The following is a 19,955-nucleotide window of genomic DNA, read 5'->3' on the forward strand; positions in this document are numbered from 1 at the left end:
CCCCAGTCACTTGTACCCTACTGTGATCTGGACCATCTTAAAACTCTCTGGTCCAATCCCAATCCCTTTGTCCTGTAGCTACACCCAGTCTCCACTCCTCCTCCAGGCAGTGTTTAGGTGTCTCCCCTCCCTGCTCCCACTCTTCTGGGGGAGCTGACCCCCAGGACATCTCACACCATCTATTCTCCCTGGGTACCTTTTGCTCCTGGGTGCCCTCCTCTCATTGGAGGGTGACTGGCCAGGGCTTTAGATGGGCTTGGAGGAGGATGCTGCCTGGACAGGGGCAGGCCAGGTTTGGGAAAACGGTGGCCTATTGGGCTAGAAAATATCTCTGTTTCTGGGATACCCCATGGAGCTGTGGACCGGAGCCTGGAGCAGGAGTAACATCTCCGAGAGAAGAGATGCCCCTGGGGAGCCCCCTGCCTCTGTTCTCCCACAGCCTGGGTACTCTTCTTAAAATACAATGGATTTTGTTCCCGCTGCTGTAAATTCCTCAGTGGTGGCCTGACTCCATCAGGATCAAACCCCACACCCCCCACGCCTTCCTTGTCAGCCGTACTCATTCTCTGCTCTCCGGCCATGGTCCTGTCCTCTCATTCCTAGAATCCAATTAGTTACTCCACCTCTGAGTCTTTGCCCAGACTGTTTCCTCTTCCTTCACAGGCCAACAGCATTCTCAGGCCTCACGTCAAAAGCCCTGTCCCCTGGGGGCCTCCCACCCCATCCCACCAGAATCAAGGCAGCCCAGCTCTCTCCCTACCCCTAATCCATGTGACCCAGGGCTGGTCCGTTCTGCTCTCTGGGTTTCACTTCATGGCCTAGCATCCTGTCCAGCTTTGCTGGAGCAGGGCCAGGTGGGCTTCCCAGATATGACACTGTGAAAGCCCCTAGAAGTCCCCAGCAAGGGTGCATGGGTGGTGTGTGGGGCATCTGTATGGCAGATACAGCAGGTCACGGGAAGCTCCAACCGTCACAGGGCAGAGGGACCAGGAAATTTGCATCTAAGAAACTAAACCCTGGGTTGCCATGGGGAAGTGTGGGTGTTTATATGCTCGCTCTGGGGTCCCCACTTTGGGGCTTAAGGATCTGGGAAGCTGGCTGGGCTCTTAGGGCAGGGCTGTGTCCCCTACAAGCTCCCCAAAGAAGGGCTGTGTCCTCCTCAGACCCCCTAGCATAGAGGTATGACATTTTAGACCCCCTAGCACAGAACTGGGTCTTCTCCCTCAGAGTGGGCCTCCCGGCCATGTTCCTTGGCCAACTCCCCCCACCGCATCTTGTGTGGTCCCCTGGACCCACAGCCCTGCAAGCTTTGACATTATCTTGCCCTGTCCCCTGCCCCCCCATTTCCCCTGTCCAGAGAGCCTGCAGGATGCAGATCGCTTGCCTTCCACGCTGCTGCTGCGTCTCATTCACCTCTTTGGTGCTGTCCTTGCGGGAGGGAAGGTAGGTTGGGAGGAGCCTGTGGGCCAGAGGGTGGCCATCTCAGGGTGTCTCTGCTGGGTGAGCCCCTTGCCCATTGCCCGTCTCTCCCCATACCTGCAGGAGAACGGGCAGAAGGCTGTGAGTGCTGGCTCTGTGCAGGGCCTGCTGGGTGTGGTACGGGGCTGGGGCCACCGGCCAGCCCAGGACCCCCGCCTAGTGCCGCTGGCACTGGAGGCGCTGGTGGGTGCGGTACATGTCCTGCACACCAGCCGCACACCTCCCCGGGGGCCAGAGCTCCGAGCCCTACTTGAAGGCTACTTCCGTGTCCTTAATACCGACTGGCCAGCTGGGCCAAGTCCAGGCCCCGAAGAGGCTCTTGTCACCCTGCGGGTCAGCATGCTTGGTGGGTATGGGCTCCTGGGCCCTTGGGGAGGTGGCACTGGCAGGGGAAGGCCCAGGTGCTGATGGAAAGTCTGGACAGGCAGTGTGGGAAGAAAGTTTAAGGCTGAGCGGAGGTGCTGCTGGGAGGGGCCTGGGCAGGGCTGACCCTTGAGCCCTCCACAGACGCCATCCCCACGATGCTGACATGCGAGGACCGTCCAGTGCTGCAGGCCACCTTCCTCAGCAACAATTGCTTTGAACACCTTATTCGACTCATCCAGAACAGCAAGGTGGGCGGGGTCCAGGCTGGGGTGGAGGGCCTGGAACCCTGAGGCTGAGGGCACCATGGGTGGGTGCCGAGCTGCCGCTGAGCAAACCTGGGCCGGATGGGGCTGGGGGGCCGTGGCTAGTGGGATGGCCTGTAATTCAGTGGGGGATCCCGGCGCCCAGGATGGCTTTGGACCCCATGTGAGGTGGGTGTTGTGGAAAGGCGGGAGCTGCCCTGGGCCCTTGTTTTCCTTTACCCCAGCCCCAAATGTAGGGGCAGGAAGACATCTCAGCTCTTTTGGCTGCAGTGCCTATTCCTGCTCACTTATCTGTGCCCGCTCTGTCCCTCTGGGCAGGGCATGGGTGGCTCAGCCCCTCTGCTCTTCCCTAGTGCCTGGTGGGGCACTCGGCCTGGGGCTCAGGGCGTATCCTTCCCTCTGGGGCGGAGCCCTGGCAGCTGCTCCAGGTCCTGCTCTAACCCTGCCCCTCCCCCATCTTCTCTCTCCTCTACCTGCTCCACTTTGTGCCCTCCCCCTTCCCCACAGCTGTACCTGCAGGCCCGGGCGCCCCCTGAGGGGGACAGTGACCTGGCTACCCGGTTACTGACCGAGCCCGATGTCCAGAAGGTACCACCCTGGGGCTGACCAGCTCAGGCATCCATATCCCTGGGCAACCCCCCACTCCGGGGCTCCCTCTTTGAGCCCTTCTGCACTATCCAGGGAGGATAGTGGGGTGAGCAGATATGTATAAGGCCTGGTGTGGCCTAGTAATGGGGCTGGATCCCCCATGCTGTCTCACCCACCTTCCAAATCCCCATTCTAGGAAACAGGGCAGGAGTGATCTGTGCTCTGCCTCGTATTACTGTTGGGAGCTGGGATTTGGCTATGCCAAGCTGGAAGGAACCTTCGAAACTCAACTGCCCGTCCCCGTTGCACAGAAAGGGAGTCAGGAAGCCAGATACTTAGGGATTTGGCCATGGTCACTCACAGAGAAGGAGGTTCCCCACATGGGGCCACTTCTTTCCATAGGTCCTTGCACCTGCCATAAGCAGTCACTGGGCATTCCCAATCCCCTCATCCCCTCATCTTCCCATCCCCCCACCTCCCCCCATGATGTGCTTCCTGCCTTACCTTGCAAGGGGCCCACAGGAGGCTGCAGGGTGTCAGTCAGGGGCTCTGAATGGGACACGTTCTCTGGCGGCTCAGTACCTGGGCTCCCACCTCCAGAGCCCCACCCTGACTTTGTCCTCATGAGGCAGCCCGTGCTTCTATTGCACTCGGCTGTTTTCTGAGAACCTGCATGTCCATTCATCTACAAAGCTGGTGGGGCCAGTGAAACCCCTGATTTTTACAGATGAGGAAACTGAGGCCTGGAGAGGGGAAGAAAGTTGCCTGAGGCCCCTTGGGGAGTCAGGCAGAGCTGGGACCAAGGGCCCCGTGGAGCCAAAATACAGCCTAGCACCTGCTGACAGACTCTTCAAGCCCTCCTGACCCCTCACCCCTCAGTAGTGCAGGGTGAGGGAGCAGCATGCCTCTGGCTGTCGGGTTTGCCTGGGGTGAGCCTCAGTTTTCCCAACTGGATCTGGGGGAAAGGGGTAGGGTAGGACTTGAAGGTCTCGAAGGTTCTTCTGGTTCTAACATCCTGTGATTGATTGTCCCTAAATTCCCTGATCCCCTGTCAATCATCATGGGTGATGGGGCACTTGCTGGCCTGCCTGCACATGTGTGTCTAGCTTGGGTGGGGATGGGTAGGGACTGAGGCTCACAAGCCCACCAGATAGTGGAGGGCAGAGGACAGTGGCAAGAGGGTTCACTGTTCTGTCCCAGTGAGGCTCTTCCTGGCCTTATTTCTTCCCTGGCTTCTTTGTCAAAGTGGGTGTTGCCAAGCTGCTCAGAGAGGGCCCTAGGGTTGGGGTGAGGGTCACAGCAGTTCAGGCAGGGAATAAAGGGCCTGGTGCCCAGACAGGGTTGCCACAGTCCCAGGGCCCCCAGCCAGCTCAGCTACCTGCCTTGGGGCATCTGTTCCTGTCCCTAAACCCCTTGTACTGCAGGGTGCTGCCAGCTGCGACATCCTGGCATCTGCCTCTCCTGACTGCCCCTCCCTACCCCAAGGTACTGGACCAGGGCACAGATGCCATTGCAGTCCATGTAATCAGAGTGCTGACCTGCATCATGAGTGGCTCCCCCTCAGCCAAGGTGAGGACGTTGTGGTCCCACTGCAGTAGGCGATACGGGGTGGGAGTTAAATTGACCACACGTCTCCAGAACTGGCCTGAATGGTGGCTGTCAGAGCAAGTGAGCTGGGGAGGTGACCATCTGCCCTCTGGGGTACAGCTCAGCCCACTGGGCGGATATCGTCATTAGTTAGTCCTGGGAGCTGGCTATCCTAGGTCAGGGCTGGAGAGGGGAAGGATACTTGGGGCTGACCATCATCTGCAGCCTTCTGAGGTGAACCCATACCCCGTGGGCCCCCGCCCTTCCTAGCCTTAGCGGGTGAGGGAGCCCTGACAGGTGGTGCTTCCTCCAGGGTTCCCACTGGATGTGAGTTTGCCCTGGGGCCCACATACATGCTCACTTCTTTTCCACACATCCCTGCACAGGAGGTGTTTAAGGAGCGCATAGGCTACCCGCACCTGCAGGAGGTTCTGCAGAGCCACGGTCCCCCCACCCATCGGCTGTTACAAGAACTACTCAACATGGTAAGGGCAGGGGCTTGGGGTCAGGGTCCCCAGAGCAGTCGGGACTGAGTCAGGGCTACCACGGAAGGTGAGCTCTCCACCTGAGGGGACCGGGTTGACTATGGCCAGCATACAGTGTGACCTGTGGCCTGACCCTATGCGTCAGTGTCACTGGGGTGAGGGTTCTGGGCTGCATGGGGCCTAGAAGAGGCTGCATGTTAGCAAGCCCCAGGATGATCCTGGGAACAGGCAGGTAGGGTTTAGGCCAACTGCGACAGAAAGTCGAGGACTGTTGCTGGTAGTGACGGTTTTCCGTGCACTTCTGGCTTTCCTGAGCGTCAGACACAACCTATGAGCAGGATGGGGTGGCACGTGTTGCTTTCCCATGTTGTAGGCCAGGAAACGGAGACAGGAAGTCCCACTGTTGGTAGGGTGGCCTCTTCCATGCTGGTTGCCAGGAGCTATCTCCTTCTCTCCGCCCACAGGCTGTGGAGGGCGACCACAGCACCCGTCCGCCGCCTCCAATCCGCAACGAGCAGCCAGTCCTGGTGCTGGTGCGGTGGCTGCCAGCACTGCCCACCGCTGAGCTGCGGCTCTTCCTAGCACAGCGCCTCTGGTGGCTCTGTGACAGCTGCCCTGCCAGCCGTGCCACGTGTGTGCAGGCCGGTCTGGTTGGCTGCCTGTTGGAGACGCTCAGCATGGGGGTAGCCCTGGGAGCCCGCTGCCAGGAGCAGCTGCTGGCGCTGCTGCAAGCATTGGGCCACGTGTCGCTAAGGCCCTCGGAGCTGCGGCACTTGCTTCGCCCCCCGCCAGGGCTGGACTCGGGGCCGGGCGGAGACGAGGCTGGGAACTCCCGACACGCAGGTGCCATCATTCGCGCGCTCTCAGGCATGGCCCGGCACCGGGGCCCGGCACGAGCCCTACGGTACTTTGACCTCACGCCCAGCATGGCGGGTATCATGGTACCCCCTGTGCAGCGATGGCCTGGACCTGGCTTCACCTTCCACGCCTGGCTCTGTCTGCACTCCGCGGCTGCAGCACCTGCGCCAGCTCCCACCCGGCCGCTTCAGCGAAAGCAACTGTACAGGTGGGCGCCTGCCAGGGATTAAGGCACAGTGCCAGGGTGAGCGGGAGAACCAGCAGGCATAACTGGCTTGGCCTGCCCCCAGCTTCTTCACCAGCAGTGGCTCAGGGTTTGAAGCCTTCTTCACGGCGGCTGGGACCCTGGTGGTGGCCGTGTGCACCCGGAAGGAGTACTTGACCATGAGCTTGCCTGAAGTGTCCTTTGCCGACTCTGCCTGGGTGAGCCTCCATCCTTATATGGCTCAGGGAGGGTGGAGGGGACACCAGATGCCACCGTATGGCCTGATGTTGTGGCTTCCATTCTAGCACTGTGTGGCCATTGTCCATGTGCCTGGGCGCCGGCCCTTCAGCCAGAACCTGGTCCATGTCTACAAAGATGGCCATCTGGTCAAGACAGCACCCCTTCGCTGCCCCTCCCTCAGTGAGGTGTGCCAGGCAGGGTTTGGGGAGGCTTGGGTAGCTTGGGGGACTTGGACAGAGTAGGGCCTGGAGCCCCTGTGTTCCCCCACCTCACAGGCCTCAGCCTCTGGGGTCTGCACTCTTGGGGGTCACTCAGGAACTGGATGCAGGTGGAACCCCAGGCTCTGCTGTGACCTGACCACTCCCCCAACCCTGGCCCCACAGCCTTTCTCCTCCTGCTGTATCGGCTCTGCTGGGCACCGCACAACGACCACCACCACGGGGCTGCCTGCGCCACCAGTCCCTGCTGCCCTGGCTCACACTCACCCCTCCCTCACCCGCTCCCAGTCAGTCCCGGCCACCACAGGGCTTGGCTGGGGGTCTGGGCTGGTGGCCCCCCTGCAGGAGGGCAGCATCAGCTCCACCCTTGCAGGCACACAGGACACTCGGTGGGGCAGCCCCACATCCCTGGAGGGCGAGCTGGGGGCCGTGGCCATCTTCCATGAAGCCCTGCAGGTGGCAGCCCTGCGGGCCCTGTGCACCCTGGGTACGCAGCGCCCCAACCCCCACCCCGCCCCAGCCCTACCCCGTTGTCCCAAAACCTGGTGGTTAGGGCTTACAAAGTGCCCAGGCCAGAAACTAGGGGTCCAGTGGGGAGAAGGCATCCCTGGGGGTTTTTCCTCTGATCAGGCAGAGAAGAGGCGGGCTCTAAGTGGGGTTTAGCTGGAAGCCCAGCCAGGTCTGAAGCCCCTTCCCACCCCCCAGGGCCCAATGAGACAGCACCCTTCAAGCCCGACGGTGAACTGCATGAGCTTGGCACTAAGCTGCTCCTCCATTATTCACCTCAGGTGTTGTGGGGTCGGGGGCAGTTGGCTCAACCCCACTCCCTCCCCTTGGCTCCCACCCTCTGTCTGCCACCCCCTCCCCCACTGACTCTTGCTGCCTGCTCACCCCCTGTCCCCAGGCCTGTAAGAACAACATCTGCCTGGACCTGTCCCCTGGTCATGGGCTAGATGGCCGCCTGACGGGCCACAGGGTGGAGACCTGGGACGTGAAGGTGTGTGCTCACGCTGGTGGTGTGTGCAGGGCAGGCTGGGGAGCGGCATGTATCCTGGAAGGTGTTGGGGAGACCCAGGTCCCCAGGCTCGAGGGTCTCCTGGGGCGGAGTGGGGCAGGAAATGGCTGGGTGCTCCCCTCTCACTGTGGCCCCCCACCCCCAGGATGTGGTGAATTGTGTGGGAGGCATGGGTGCCCTGCTGCCCCTGCTGGAGCGAGTGGCTGCACAGCCCCAGGAGGCTGAGGCTGGTCCCGCAGAAACACACGACCTTGTGGGGCCCGAACTGACCTCCAGCCACAACACCCAGGGCCTGCTCCTCCCGCTGGGCAAGTCCTCAGGTAAGTGTCCCTGGTGCCCGAGTTGGGGGGAGGAGATCTTGGCATGGTGGGGGGCTGGAGTGCTTGAGGTCTCTGTGGCCTCTGGCAGGCCCTTGACATACATCTGTCCCCTTCCTGGTGGTGGTAGAGGAGCGGATGGAGAGAAATGCAGTGGCTGCCTTTCTGCTGATGCTGCGGAACTTCCTGCAGGGCCATGCTGTGAACCAGGAGAGCCTGGTGCAGTGCCAGGGGCCTGCCATCATTGGAGCCCTCCTGCGCAAGGTGGGGTCCTCTGGGACAGGTGGAGAGGGGGCTGGTTGTGAGGACCAAGAAGGGGAACCTGAAGCCATTGGTCAGGGAGAGCCTCCTGAGAGGGGTGGCATCTGAACAGGGCCTTGAAAGTCTGGGCAGGGTTTGACCAGAGGGTCTAAGAGAAGTACCGGCCTAGTCTGGGGCCCGGCACCTGCACAGCAGGCTGGGAGCTTGTATTTCAGAGAAGGCAGGGAGCCACTGAAGGGTTCTGAGCAGGCAGGATGCTCGTATCTGCCGGTGCAGGGCAAGGTGGAAGCTGGGAGGCCTGAGAGCGGCAGGCAGGACCTGACATCTCACCCCAGCTCCTCCCCACCCAGGTCCCCAGCTGGGCCATGGACATGAATGTGCTCATGTCTGCCCAGCTGCTGATGGAGCAGGTGGCAGCCGAGGGCAGTGGGCCCCTCCTGTACTTGCTCTACCAGCATTTGCTCTTCAACTTTCACCTCTGGACCCTCAGCGACTTTGCTGTGCGCCTAGGTAGGTGAGGGGATGCCACCAGGCAGGGTGGTGGTGGAAGTTCTGAGAACTCATAACCCTGGTCTGGGTGATCTGAGGGGCACATCTGCCCTGAGGCGTCTGAGGGGAGCATGACTCTCCCTTGAGGGTTTGGCAGGGGCATAGCCCTGTCCTGGAGGAGGAGGAGATCCAGCTCAGCCTGGTGGCCTGAGCTCTCTGCTGATGCCCACTTAGGCCACATCCAGTACGTGTCTAGCATAGTCCGTGAGCACAGACAGAAGCTGCGGAAGAAGTATGGGGTCCAGTTCATCCTCGATGCCCTGCGCACCCACTACAGGTGAGGCTGGTTGGGGCAGGTGGGCCGGGGGTGCTGACACCACAGCCTCTGGCCTCGCGGACAGGGCTGTTGAGTCCTCCAGCTCACCTGCCCACGTCCCCTGTTCTCCTCTCCATGCTCCTGTGTTCTCCCCGCCCTGGATGCGCGTGCCTGTGGGGACCTGCTCAGCCCACAGCGGGAGCGCCCCCTAGCGGCTGACGACCTGCGCACGGTGCAGACTTCACTCCTGGGCCTGGCGCGGGAGTTCCTAGTGCGGAGCTCCTCCACTGATGACCTGCAGGTGGTGCTGAACTTTCTGGCGGCTGCGGGTGACGATGGCCAGGTAGGCTGGAGGTGGGCGAGGCGTGGAGGGTGGACCATGTTGTGGGGGCCCAGCTCAGTGTGAGGGTTTGTATCTCCAGGTGGTGGGTGCGCTGGACCTGCTGCTGGCCCTGCTGCAGGGCTCACCAGCACAGGAGTCTTTGGCTGTCTTTCTGCTGGAGCCGGGGAACCTTGAGGTGCTGCTGGCATTGCTGGTGCGGCCGAGGTCCATGCCCCTGCTGCCTGACCGAGTCTGCAAGGTACACCCAGCTTACCCCCAACTTGGCATCCCATTCACTGGGGCCCCTGCCTGAGTCCAAGGAGGTGTAGCTGGCCTCCAACTGGCAGATGAAGCTGCCTTTGCAGGCCTCTCTTGGAGCCACACACCTTCTGGGTGACTTCCCCTCCTACAGTAACTCCTTCCCTGTGCTGACACTCACCCCCGCAACGACCCCCGCACAGATCCTGCGCAGACTGCAGCAGAATGAGCGCTTACCTGAGCGCAGCCGCCAGCGGCTTCGGCTACGAGATTATGGTCTCCAGGGTCTTGTCGCCTGCCTGCCCGAGGGGGCCGTTTCCCTGCAGCTCTGCCAGGGGCTCTACAGGCTGTTCCTGGGGGCAGGTACAGCCCGGTTGGGGCCAAGAGGCAGGCAGGTGGAGGGGTGACTTGGATCCAGGAACCAGGGCAGGTGGGAACAGGGAAGGTGTTGGTACAGGGGCCAAGGCTGAGCCAGTCGGGGAGCATGGCCCCCTTCTGGGGTCAGTCCCTCAAGCCCTTTCTGGCCATCCTCCCAGATTGCCTGAACCTCTCAGATCTGTTGGCTGTGGTGCAGCTGTCCCTCCAGGCAGACCTCAGCGTCCGCCTGGACATTTGTCGCCAGGTGAGTGGAAAGTGAAAGCTTTGTCAAGGGCTGGGGGGTGGCTCCTATCCTGAGGACTTGACTTTGCCTGCTTGTGATGAGAGGTCTCTGGAGGCCTCCCCGACAAGGGCCCCAGGAGGAGGGTCTGGGACAGGCTGTCGATGAGTCCCTCACTTGCTGTGCCCTGGCCCGGCAGCTCTTCCACCTCATCTATGGACAGCCAGACATAGTGCGGCTGCTGGCCCGACAGGCTGGCTGGCAAGACGTGCTAACCCGGCTGTTTGTCCTGGAAGCTGTCACAGCCAGCAGTCCCCTGCCCTTTTCTCCTGAGCCACCCACCTCCCCGGAGCCAGCCTTACACAAGCCACCCACTGAGTCACCTGAGCCTTCGGACGTCTTCCTGCCCTCAGAGGTCCCCTGCCCTGACCCTGATGCTTTTTACCATGCTCTCTCCCCATTCTGCACACCCTTTGAGCTGGGCCTGGAACGGGCCAGTGTGGGCTCAGGCAACACTGCTGGTGGTGGCAGCGGCAGCGGCAGTGGGACTCTGACGCCAGCCAGCCAGCCTGGCACACCTTCCCCACTGGATGGGCCCCGGCCCTTCCCTGCCGCCCATGGTCGCCACAGTTCCAGTCTCTCCAATGTGCTGGAGGATGGCAGCCTGCCAGAGCCCACCATCAGTGGGGATGACACTTCTAATACCAGTAACCCTCAGGTGAGGCGGTCTCACTCTCCACCACTGCCTGGCACTAAAGGAGGGCACCTCTGGGACACACAGCAGGCAGCATGGCCTTTCCAAAGGGGTGTCCCCACTGCTGCCCTCTTGTAGCTTTCATCTGCAGTGTGTTCCGGGGAGAGGGGTCCTGGGACAGAGCAAGTCATGTTGAGACTGAGTTGGGGGCACTAGCCAGGTTTCAGGGGAGCCTGCGGGGCAGGGAATTTACAGGGCCCATGGGCAGCATTGCTGTGAGGGTCCTACATTGGGCTTCCAGGTCTGGGGATGGGCCTCTGCTTATTTTATGGCATTCTTCTAGAGAATTCCAGGACAGTCCTTGAGGCCTGTGAGGACTGTGGGGTAACCCTGTGTGTGAACTGTCTCATCTCCTCCTGGGAGTCTCTGGAATCCCCATATTCTCCCTGAAACTAAGGCAGTGGCTGAGGGTCACACCATTCTTTTAGGTCCTCAGTGCCGGGCCATCTTGGCTGTTGACCAAAGGCTCTGCCTTCTGCCTTCCCTACTAGTGGGCAGGTGGAGGTGCTGAACAGGGATAGTGGGGGGGTCAGTGATTCCCTCCCTCTCCATTCCACACCCCACACACCCACTGTGCCCACAGCAAACTTGTGAGGAGGAGCTTTGCAACCTACTCACCAACGTGTTGTTCTCGGTGACTTGGCGGGGCGTGGATGGCAGTGATGAGGCTGCCTGGCGGGGAGCGCGGCCAGGTCTTCTCTGTGCTCACTCAGCTGGGGGCCTCAGCCACGCTTGTGCGCCCACCAGACTGCATCAAGCGTAGGTGAGGGGGTGACTCGGGAGGGAGCAGGTCCTTGGGGGAATTCCTCGGGGGCCAGGAAGGTGGTCAGGGAGACACCTGAGTCCCTTGCCCAACCCCAGCCTCCTGGAGATGATGCTGGAATCAGCCCTGACTGACATCAGAGAGGCCTCACTTGGGGTCCTGGCTAGCCTCACCCAGCATGCGCTTTGGCTGCTGCGCCTGCTGCAGGACTTTCTGTGCGCGGAGGGCCACGGTAACCAGGAGCTGTGGAGTGAGAAGGTACGACAGCTCGGAGGGGCATGAGTACCACATTGACATGCGCCTGAGGGCGTCTGGGAGGTGGATGAGTGCACACGTGTAGCTTGGGTGTCTGAGCCTAGGTTTGTCTGTTCAAACCTCTCTGGCCCCCAGCCCAAACCTTACCTTGCTCTCTCTCCATGGGCTCTTGGCCTCCTTTGGTGGCGGCTGCCTGGAATATGTGGTGTATGGCAGCTCTTTGAAGGTGTGTGCAGCCTGCTTGATCGCCTGGGAGCTTGGCCACACCTGGCCAATGGCACCGCGGATCTCCGAGAGATGGCACAGATTGGCCTGCGCCTCGTGCTTGGCTACATCCTGCTGGAGGACCCACAGGTGAGCACAGGGTGGATGTGAAAGGAGGAGGGTGTGATGGGTGTAGGGAGTTCTAGGAGTGACTGGTGCCACCCACACCCCTTCCATCCCCAGCTGCACGCCCAGGCCTATGTGAAACTGCACGCGCTGCTGCAGACCGCAGTGCCCATGCGCCGGGAGGAGGCCTGCTACGTCCTCTCCAAGCTGGAGGCGGCTCTGGCACGGGCGCTTAACACCCCACCCTCAGGGACTCCCCCTGGGGACCAGGAGCGCCCTGCTGCAGCCACCGCTGCGGAGCGATGCTCATGGCTGGTGCCGCTGGTGCGCACGCTGCTGGACCGTGCCTACGGGCCCTTGGGGCTGCAGTGGGGGCTGCCTTCCCTGCCGCCCACCAATGGCAGCCCTACCTTCTTCGAGGACTTCCAGGCCTTTTGTGCCACCCCCGAATGGCGTCATTTCATCGACAAGCAGGTGACTGGAGGTAGGGGCACGGGAAGAGAAGTGGAGGCTGGGACCCACATCGAACACTGGTCTCCTCTCCCTGTCCGATCCACCAGGTGCAGCCCACCATGTCGCAGTTCGAAATGGACACCTATGCTAAGAGCCATGACCTCATGTCGGGCTTCTGGAACACCTGCTACGACATGCTCATGAGCAGTGGGCAGCGTCGCCAGCGGGAACGGGCGCACAGCCGTCGGGCCTTCCAGGTGTGCGGCCCGAGGTGGAGGACGGGGAGCTGCTCCACTTGTTTACGCAGGGCACGGCTGACGGGACAGGGTGGAGAAACAGGGGCAGTACAGGAAGGGACTCACCTTTTCCTCCAACCCGCCAGGAGCTGGTGCTGGAACCTGCGCAGCGGCGGGCGCGCCTGGAGGGGCTGCGCTATGCAGCGGCGCTAAAACAACAGGCAACGCAGCACTCTACCGCCCTGCTCCACTGGGGGGCGCTGTGGCGTCAGCTCTCCAGCCCCTGCGGGGCCTGGGCCCTGAGGTGGGCGAGGCTTGGGGGGGCCAGGAGGGTGCCTTGAGGGTGAAGCCTGGGAATAACAGAGAGGGTCTACAGACTTCTGCCCCCTACTCATGACCACCACTGGGAACATATCTATAGGGACCCTCCCACCCCCCGCTGGAAGCTGTCCAGTGCCGAGACATATTCGCGCATGCGTCTGAAGCTGGTGCCCAACCACAACTTCAACCCTCACCAGGAAGCCAGCGCCTTACGCGACAACCTGGGTGAGAGGGTGTGCTGAGTCATCCAACCTCATATGCCCTGTCTTGCCTAGCTCTGGCTGAGCACCACTGGGCTCATTGCAGGTGAGGCTCCTCTGACACCCACCGAGGAGGCCTCGCTGCCTCTAGCAGTGACCAAAGAGGCCAAAGTCAGCACCCTACCCGAGGAGCTGCAGGAAGACCAGCTGGGCGAGGATGATCTGGCTGCACTGGAGATGGCGTGAGTGGGGCTGGGAGAGAGTTGTCGGGGGGTGGCGGGCAAGCGGTCTGCTCCAGTGTGTGCATTCGGGCAGTGGAATTGATTCCTGAATCCATTTCCTCTCCTGCTGCAGCACTGAACGCCCTGAAAGGATGGTCCAAAATCAAGAGAGGGGTTGGGCAGAGCTGTCTACCCAGATAGATGGTAGCTCTTTCCTGGCTAGGCACCCCAGAGCAGGACTGAGAAACACAAACCAGACCAGGACAGGGGCCCATGGGAGTGGGCACGGGCTGAGCGAGGAGAAGCTGGGGACAGGAGTCCATGTCCTGGCAGACATTCAGAGGCCCAGTTTTCTGGCCAGTCTGGACCCTGGGCAGCTCCTCCCTCTCCTCTGGGAGTCATGAGCCATGTACCTCATGAGTTGGTGGCACTCTGGGAGTGTGGTCCCTGGACTTGTTGGGAAGGGGGTCCCAGGGCCTAGTACCTGAAGTGGGTGCTGGCCGCCAGGTTGGAGGCAGCAGAACTGGACGAGCAGCATGAGAAGCTGGTGCTGTCAGCTGAGTGCCAACTGGTCACGGTGGTAGCTGTGGTCCCAGGGCTGCTGGAGGTCACCACACAGCACGTGTATTTCTATGACGGCAGCACTGAGCGTGTCGAAACTGAGGAAGGTGCGTTCTGATGGAGCTGCTTGGAGGGACAGCAGGGGCTGCTGGGGTCTGGTGGGGCCAGGGCGACTGGCTCCTGCACTCGCTGTCTGTTCCCATAGGCATTGGCCATGACTTCCGGCGCCCACTGGCCCAGCTGCGCGAGGTCCACCTACGGCGTTTCAACCTGCGCCGCTCAGCACTTGAGCTCTTCTTTATTGATCAGGCCAACTACTTCCTCAACTTCCCGTGCAAGGTGGGCGGGGCCGCAGCCTCATCTCCTTTCCAGGCCCCCAGGCCCCAGCCCTGCCCCATCCCGCCCCACACCCAGGTACGGAACCAGGTGTACTCGTTGCTCCTGCGCCTACGACCCCCTACCCAAGGCTACCTGAGCAGCCGCTCCCCCCAGGAGATGCTGCGCGCCTCAGGCCTTACCCAGGTGAGAGCCCTGGAGTGTGAGGAGCAGGTGAGGTCAGGGCCCTGTGATTGGTTCGAGTGCTGGCAGCCCAACCGGCTCACCTCTTGCCTACCCCTGGCCTTGCCTCCCAGAAATGGGTACAGCGTGAGATCTCCAACTTCGAGTACTTGATGCAACTCAACACCATCGCGGGGCGGACCTACAATGACTTATCTCAGTACCCTGTGGTGAGGGCCTGCTCCCGCCTCCACCCTACCCCTCTGTTCTGCCAGCCCCGGTTCACCAAAGTATGGGCACTAATGATGGGCCGAGCTCTCAGCTTCGTCCTAGGCAGGTGCTGCCTGAGACCTGGCCTCTGTTCCCTGCCACCCCCTCCCCACACACACCCAGCCCTACTCTCCTCCCCTCCTGGCCTCTGTTTTCCGTGAAGAGAATCCTGTCCCAGGCAGTCCCTCCTGCTCCCCTGCAGCCCCTCCACATGGTTTGACCTGACCCGTGGGCTCTGCCCATCTTCCTGAGGGCGAGGGTGAGGGCAGGGCAGGGTGGCAGGGAGGCCATCAGGACCCTCATGCAGCTCCTGCCTGGGTGGGCGGCCAGTTCCCCTGGGTCCTACAGGACTACGTGTCCCCAGCCTTGGACCTCAGCAACCCAGCCGTCTTCCGGGACCTGTCCAAACCCATCGGTGTGGTGAACCCCAAGCACGCCCAGCTCGTGAGGGAGAAGTGAGTGTGTGGACAAGGCTGGGCTCAGGAGTTGGGATGAACAAGGGGTGGCCTTCTGCTGACTCCGTCAACTGTGTTCTCAGGTATGAGAGCTTCGAGGACCCAGCAGGCACCATTGACAAGTTCCACTATGGCACCCACTATTCCAACGCAGCGGGCGTGATGCACTACCTCATCCGTGTGGAACCCTTCACCTCCCTGCACGTCCAGCTGCAGAGTGGCCGGTGCGGCCCCGGGCGGGGTGGGCAGATCATGTGGGGCGGGGCCGGGCAGTGAAGGGAAGAGGCAGATTTTCCAGGCACCCCAGGCCCTCTGGCTCCCTGCTTTCCTGCAGCCACAACTTCTCCCTCCATGTCCCCCTTCACCCCTCCTTACTTTGGCCCGTGCCCCTCCCCAGCTTTGACTGCTCTGACCGGCAGTTCCATTCGGTGGCGGCAGCCTGGCAGGCCCGCCTGGAGAGTCCAGCCGACGTGAAGGAGCTCATCCCAGAGTTTTTCTACTTTCCGGACTTCCTAGAGAACCAGAACGGTAAGAGCTGGAGTAGGGGTGGGAGGCATGGGGATGGAGCGCGCAGGCTGGGGGTGGCCAGGGAGCAGATGAAGATGGCACAGCCAGACAGCTGACCCAGTCTTCTGTGCCAGGCTTTGACCTGGGCTGCCTCCAGCTGACCAACGAGAAGGTGGGAGACGTGGTGCTGCCCCCGTGGGCCAGCTCTCCTGAGGACTTCATCCAGCAGCACCGCCGGGCTCTGGTGAGATGAGCACACACAGGTGGGCAGCCAGGTTGAGGGGTGGGGTGATGGTCAGCTGTCCCTGGACTGGCTGCCCCTTTGTCACTCCCAGGAATCAGAGTATGTGTCTGCCCACCTGCACCAGTGGATCGACCTCATCTTTGGCTACAAGCAGCGGGGTCCAGCCGCGGAAGAGGCCCTCAACGTCTTCTATTACTGCACCTATGAGGGTGAGCAGTGCCCTGGACTCAGGTGGGGGCCGGGGTACAGAGGAGGCGTGAAGGCAGAGGGCACAGAGGGAGTCCTGACCACCCTGCCTTCCTGCTCAGGGGCTGTGGACCTAGACCAAGTAGCAGATGAGCGGGAGCGGAAGGCTCTGGAGGGCATTATCAGCAACTTTGGGCAGACTCCCTGTCAGCTGCTGAAGGTAAGGCTGGGTTGGAAGACAGTGGCCAGGGATGCCCAGGCCACAGTGCTGATCGACCATTGCCCACAGGAGCCACATCCAGCACGGCTCTCAGCTGAGGAAGCAGCCCAACGCTTTGCACGTCTGGACACTAACTCACCTAGCATCTTCCAGCACCTGGACGAGCTCAAGGCCTTTTTTGCAGAGGTTAGAGGAGGCAGGGCCTCAACTTCCTTCTGTTCTGTGTGAAATGCATTTAATCCCACTGTCTTTACCAACCCTTTGGGGCAGGTGGAAAACCTAAATCAAGGTCACTGATATTAAGACATCTTAGAAAAAGAGGTAGACATCAGAGAAGATAGGAGAGGTGTAGAGGGGTGCATTCTTCAGGAGGGAGGGCTAGGACATGGTGTTGACTCATCTGACCATCCTTAGGGAGACAAGAAGGAAGAAATCTGGCCTGGGTTACTCTCCCTTACCTCCCTGCCTGCAGCCCAGAGTGCCCCCTGATGTGTTTAGGCTCTTCTCTGCTCCTGCTGGCAGGCTGGGGGACATGGAGTGATGGGGTGGAGGACCAAGGTTGAAACTGAGCTTGAGACCCTAGAAGGGTCCTCCTTGTCCATCCTGTTTGGTTTCTTACTCACTTTCTGAGGAGCCTTCCTGAAGGCCCACTGGTCTCTGATGCCTGTTTCTCAAAGGGACTTCTGCCTCTATGGCACCTAGTCTGTGACTCCTGGGGGCTGAGACCAAGGGACAGAGTGGTGCTCCAGGGAGCAGATAGTGTAGTGGGAGCCCCCGCTGGTTGCTCAGGCACCAGCTAGCCCCACACTCCCCCTGCAGGTCATCAGCGAGGGCGTGCCCCTCGTACTGGCTCTGGTTCCCCACCGGCAGCCCCACTCCTTCATCACCCAGGGCTCCCCAGACCTGTTGGTAAGTGCACTGGGCCGGGCTCCACCTCAGCTCTACCCCGTCTCTGACTCTGCCCAAACCCACCTCTGCCCCCTCTCACCTGCAGGTCACTGTGAGTGCCAGTGGGCTGCTGGGCATCCACAGCTGGCTGCCCTATGACCGCAACATAAGCAACTACTTCAGCTTCAGCAAAGACCCCACCATGGGCAACCCCAAGTAGGACAGAGGGCTGTGGGCAGGGGTGGGCTGTAACTACCCCGCACCCAGAGTTGTCTCCCCACCCAATCAAAATGCAGGCCATCTGCAGGCTCTGGCCATGGCTTCTGAGGGCCTGGGTCCCCTATGTGGCCTTACCTGTGGTCCTCTTCACTGGGTCAGGACGCAGCGACTGCTGAGCGGCCCGTGGGTGCCAGGCAGTGGCGTAAGTGGGCAAGCTCTGGCGGTGGCCCCCGACGGGAAGCTGCTGTTCAGTGGTGGCCATTGGGACTGCAGCCTGCGAGTGACTGCGCTACCCCGGGGCAAGCTGCTGAACCAGCTCAGCCGCCACCTTGGTATGGGCAGCCCTGGAGCTAGGGCTGTGCAGGTGGGAGTAGGGTTCCAAGGCTAGCCAGGGAGGGGTAACTGCTCTGCTCTGCTTGTACCCTGCCCTCCCCTCCCTCCATGCAGATGTAGTAACCTGCCTTGCACTGGACTCCTGTGGCATCTACCTCATCTCAGGCTCCCGGGACACCACGTGCATGGTGTGGCGGCTCCTGCAACAGGTGTGCCAGGTTGAAGCCCCATGGGGCCCCCACAGTCCAACCCTGCTGTCCATCTGCCCCTCAGTTGGCCTCTAGCCCTGCCCTCCTCTCTTCCCCTCCCCCTGCTACCATAAGCAAGTCTGGAGCTCCACAGCCCTCCAGCTCTCTGGCTTTGGGCAAGGCCTTCGCTTTCGTGAGCTTTAGCCTTCTCACTCAGGGGCCAAGGTAGTGGGATGCCCCAGTCCTGAGCCAGTGCTGGTGTTCTCCACAGGGTGGTCTCTCAGTGGGGCTGGCATCAAAGCCTGTGCAGATCCTATATGGGCACGAGGCTGCAGTGAGCTGTGTGGCCATCAGCACTGAACTCGACATGGCGGTCTCTGGATCTGAGGTGTGTGAATGCCTGTGCCTGGGGGAGGCTGAGTTTGCTGGGCACTGCCCCTGAAGCCCAGATACCTCTGCCTCGCACCCTAAGCTGCTTTCCTGCAGGATGGTACTGTGATCATCCATACTGTACGCCGTGGCCAGTTTGTAGCAGCACTAAGGCCCCCTGGGGCCACATTGCCTGGACCTGTGTCCTACCTGGCGCTGGGGTCAGAGGGCCAGATTGTGGTGCAGAGCTCAGCGCGGGAGCGTCTGGGGGCTCAGGTAAGGAAAAAGGGTGCCCAGCCAAGATAGAGGTGGTTGGGGTTCTGTCTTTGCTGATACCTCCTGCTTCCTCCAGGTCACCTACTCCTTGCACCTGTACTCGGTGAATGGGAGGCTGAGAGCTTCACTGCCCCTGGTGGAGCAGCCCACAGCCCTTGCGGTGACGGAGGACTTTGTTCTGCTGGGCACGGCCCAGTGTGCCCTACACATCTTCCACTTGAACAAGTGAGCCCCACTACTACGGGTTCATGGTCCTTCAGGGTGGTGGTCATTGGCAGAGGACACTGGGAGGTGCCCCCGTGGACCCACACCCTCTTTACATGTCTGTGCACACATTTTTCAAGGCCTGTCACCTGTTCTCCCATTCCACAGTGGGGTGATCTTATCCTGGGCCTCCCTTAGCCACACATTTGTGGGGGATTTCTTTATGTGTCGATTTTAAACAAGCCATCCTTCAAATGAGGATAAGGAGGTAGATGGGAGAATGAAGGGACATCTGCTGGATACAAAGCTTCCTTGCAGTCATGAGTTCATATATATGCATATGCCCTCCCTCCCTGCAGACTGCTGCCAGCCACGCCTCCCCTGCCCATGAAGGTGCCCATCCGCAGCGTTGCTGTGACCAAGGAGCACAGCCATGTGCTCGTGGGCTTGGAGGACGGCAAGCTTATCGTGGTGGGCGCAGGGCAGCCCTCTGAGGTGAGGATGCAGGCAGGCCAGCCCCTCGAACAGGGCCGGGAGCGACGGTCCTGGCTGACCCCAGCCTGCTCCTACTCCTACCAGGTGCGCAGTAGCCAGTTCGCGCGGAAGCTGTGGCGGTCCTCAAGGCGCATCTCCCAGGTGTCCTCCGGGGAGACAGAGTACAACCCTGGAGAGGCCCGCTGACAGCCCTGCGCCCCACTGCGCAGCTCCGCCCCCAGCAGTTTCCGCCTCCGAGGCCCCGCCCAGGAGTCCACAGGAGGAGGCGACACCCAGCCTTAGGGGGTGGGCAGGGCCCCCACCTCCGCCCAGCTCAGGGATTGGCGGGCGGTGTCACTCCAGGAAGTCTGGCCCCTCGCCGGCAGAGGGGCCGCCCAGAGTCCCAGCACTGGCCTCAGCGGCCGCAAGCATTTTTGCACAATCTGAGGAGGGGGATCCAGGCTCCCAGGGCCCCGTCCCGCCGTAGCACAGGGGCCGGGCTGTGGCCTTAATCCTAAGGGCGCACTCCCCACCCCCGTTCTCCCATCTCAGCAATAAACCTGGACTAGTTTTGTAGCTGTTCCGCCTCCGAGCATGCGTGCGCGCGTTGCGTCTCAGCCTGCCCTGGGCTCAAGTCCCAAGGAGACTTGTCACCTCCGCTCGGC

General features: G+C 61.4%; 1 protein-coding gene and 1 long non-coding RNA gene across 4 annotated transcripts in view; one reads left to right on the forward strand and one right to left on the reverse strand.

Moving 5' to 3' along the window:
• Window positions 1-19,866, forward strand: part of NBEAL2 (neurobeachin like 2) — a 29,867-nt gene extending 10,001 nt beyond the window's left edge. Inside the window, 49 exon segments of the mRNA XM_072941148.1 lie at window positions 1,358-1,443; window positions 1,543-1,825; window positions 1,987-2,093; window positions 2,616-2,696; window positions 4,182-4,265; window positions 4,670-4,768; window positions 5,233-5,834; window positions 5,917-6,049; window positions 6,137-6,256; window positions 6,455-6,776; window positions 6,995-7,077; window positions 7,194-7,286; window positions 7,450-7,624; window positions 7,752-7,885; window positions 8,233-8,392; window positions 8,606-8,708; window positions 8,877-9,030; window positions 9,110-9,268; window positions 9,471-9,630; window positions 9,804-9,889; window positions 10,065-10,583; window positions 11,203-11,298; window positions 11,300-11,382; window positions 11,481-11,640; window positions 11,854-11,991; window positions 12,085-12,441; window positions 12,528-12,677; window positions 12,803-12,960; window positions 13,078-13,202; window positions 13,284-13,419; window positions 13,906-14,066; window positions 14,165-14,481; window positions 14,592-14,687; window positions 15,058-15,182; window positions 15,266-15,406; window positions 15,580-15,710; window positions 15,824-15,933; window positions 16,025-16,142; window positions 16,242-16,339; window positions 16,409-16,525; window positions 17,159-17,248; window positions 17,334-17,443; window positions 17,606-17,778; window positions 17,894-17,988; window positions 18,239-18,355; window positions 18,454-18,612; window positions 18,689-18,837; window positions 19,176-19,311; window positions 19,396-19,866. Coding sequence (XP_072797249.1) covers window positions 1,358-1,443; window positions 1,543-1,825; window positions 1,987-2,093; window positions 2,616-2,696; window positions 4,182-4,265; window positions 4,670-4,768; window positions 5,233-5,834; window positions 5,917-6,049; window positions 6,137-6,256; window positions 6,455-6,776; window positions 6,995-7,077; window positions 7,194-7,286; window positions 7,450-7,624; window positions 7,752-7,885; window positions 8,233-8,392; window positions 8,606-8,708; window positions 8,877-9,030; window positions 9,110-9,268; window positions 9,471-9,630; window positions 9,804-9,889; window positions 10,065-10,583; window positions 11,203-11,298; window positions 11,300-11,382; window positions 11,481-11,640; window positions 11,854-11,991; window positions 12,085-12,441; window positions 12,528-12,677; window positions 12,803-12,960; window positions 13,078-13,202; window positions 13,284-13,419; window positions 13,906-14,066; window positions 14,165-14,481; window positions 14,592-14,687; window positions 15,058-15,182; window positions 15,266-15,406; window positions 15,580-15,710; window positions 15,824-15,933; window positions 16,025-16,142; window positions 16,242-16,339; window positions 16,409-16,525; window positions 17,159-17,248; window positions 17,334-17,443; window positions 17,606-17,778; window positions 17,894-17,988; window positions 18,239-18,355; window positions 18,454-18,612; window positions 18,689-18,837; window positions 19,176-19,311; window positions 19,396-19,497 — 7,691 coding nt within the window. The 3' untranslated portion in view covers window positions 19,498-19,866.
• On the reverse strand, window positions 11,506-14,731 carry LOC140686742 (uncharacterized). 3 transcript variants are annotated; one of them, XR_012060623.1, is made up of 7 exons: window positions 14,562-14,731; window positions 13,883-14,082; window positions 13,362-13,542; window positions 12,783-13,006; window positions 12,378-12,445; window positions 11,785-11,973; window positions 11,506-11,625 (listed from the first exon to the last, which is right to left on the reverse strand). It is a non-coding gene; the product is annotated as an uncharacterized lncRNA (long non-coding RNA). The 3 variants fall into 3 exon arrangements; XR_012060622.1 differs by having other exon boundaries at window positions 11,785-11,976; XR_012060624.1 differs by having other exon boundaries at window positions 11,785-11,976; window positions 14,478-14,731.
• Window positions 19,867-19,955: the final 89 nt, after the last annotated feature.

Source organism: Vicugna pacos, chromosome 17 (assembly GCF_048564905.1).
Source record: "Vicugna pacos chromosome 17, VicPac4, whole genome shotgun sequence".
In the NCBI taxonomy this organism is placed as follows: Eukaryota; Metazoa; Chordata; class Mammalia; order Artiodactyla; family Camelidae; genus Vicugna; species Vicugna pacos.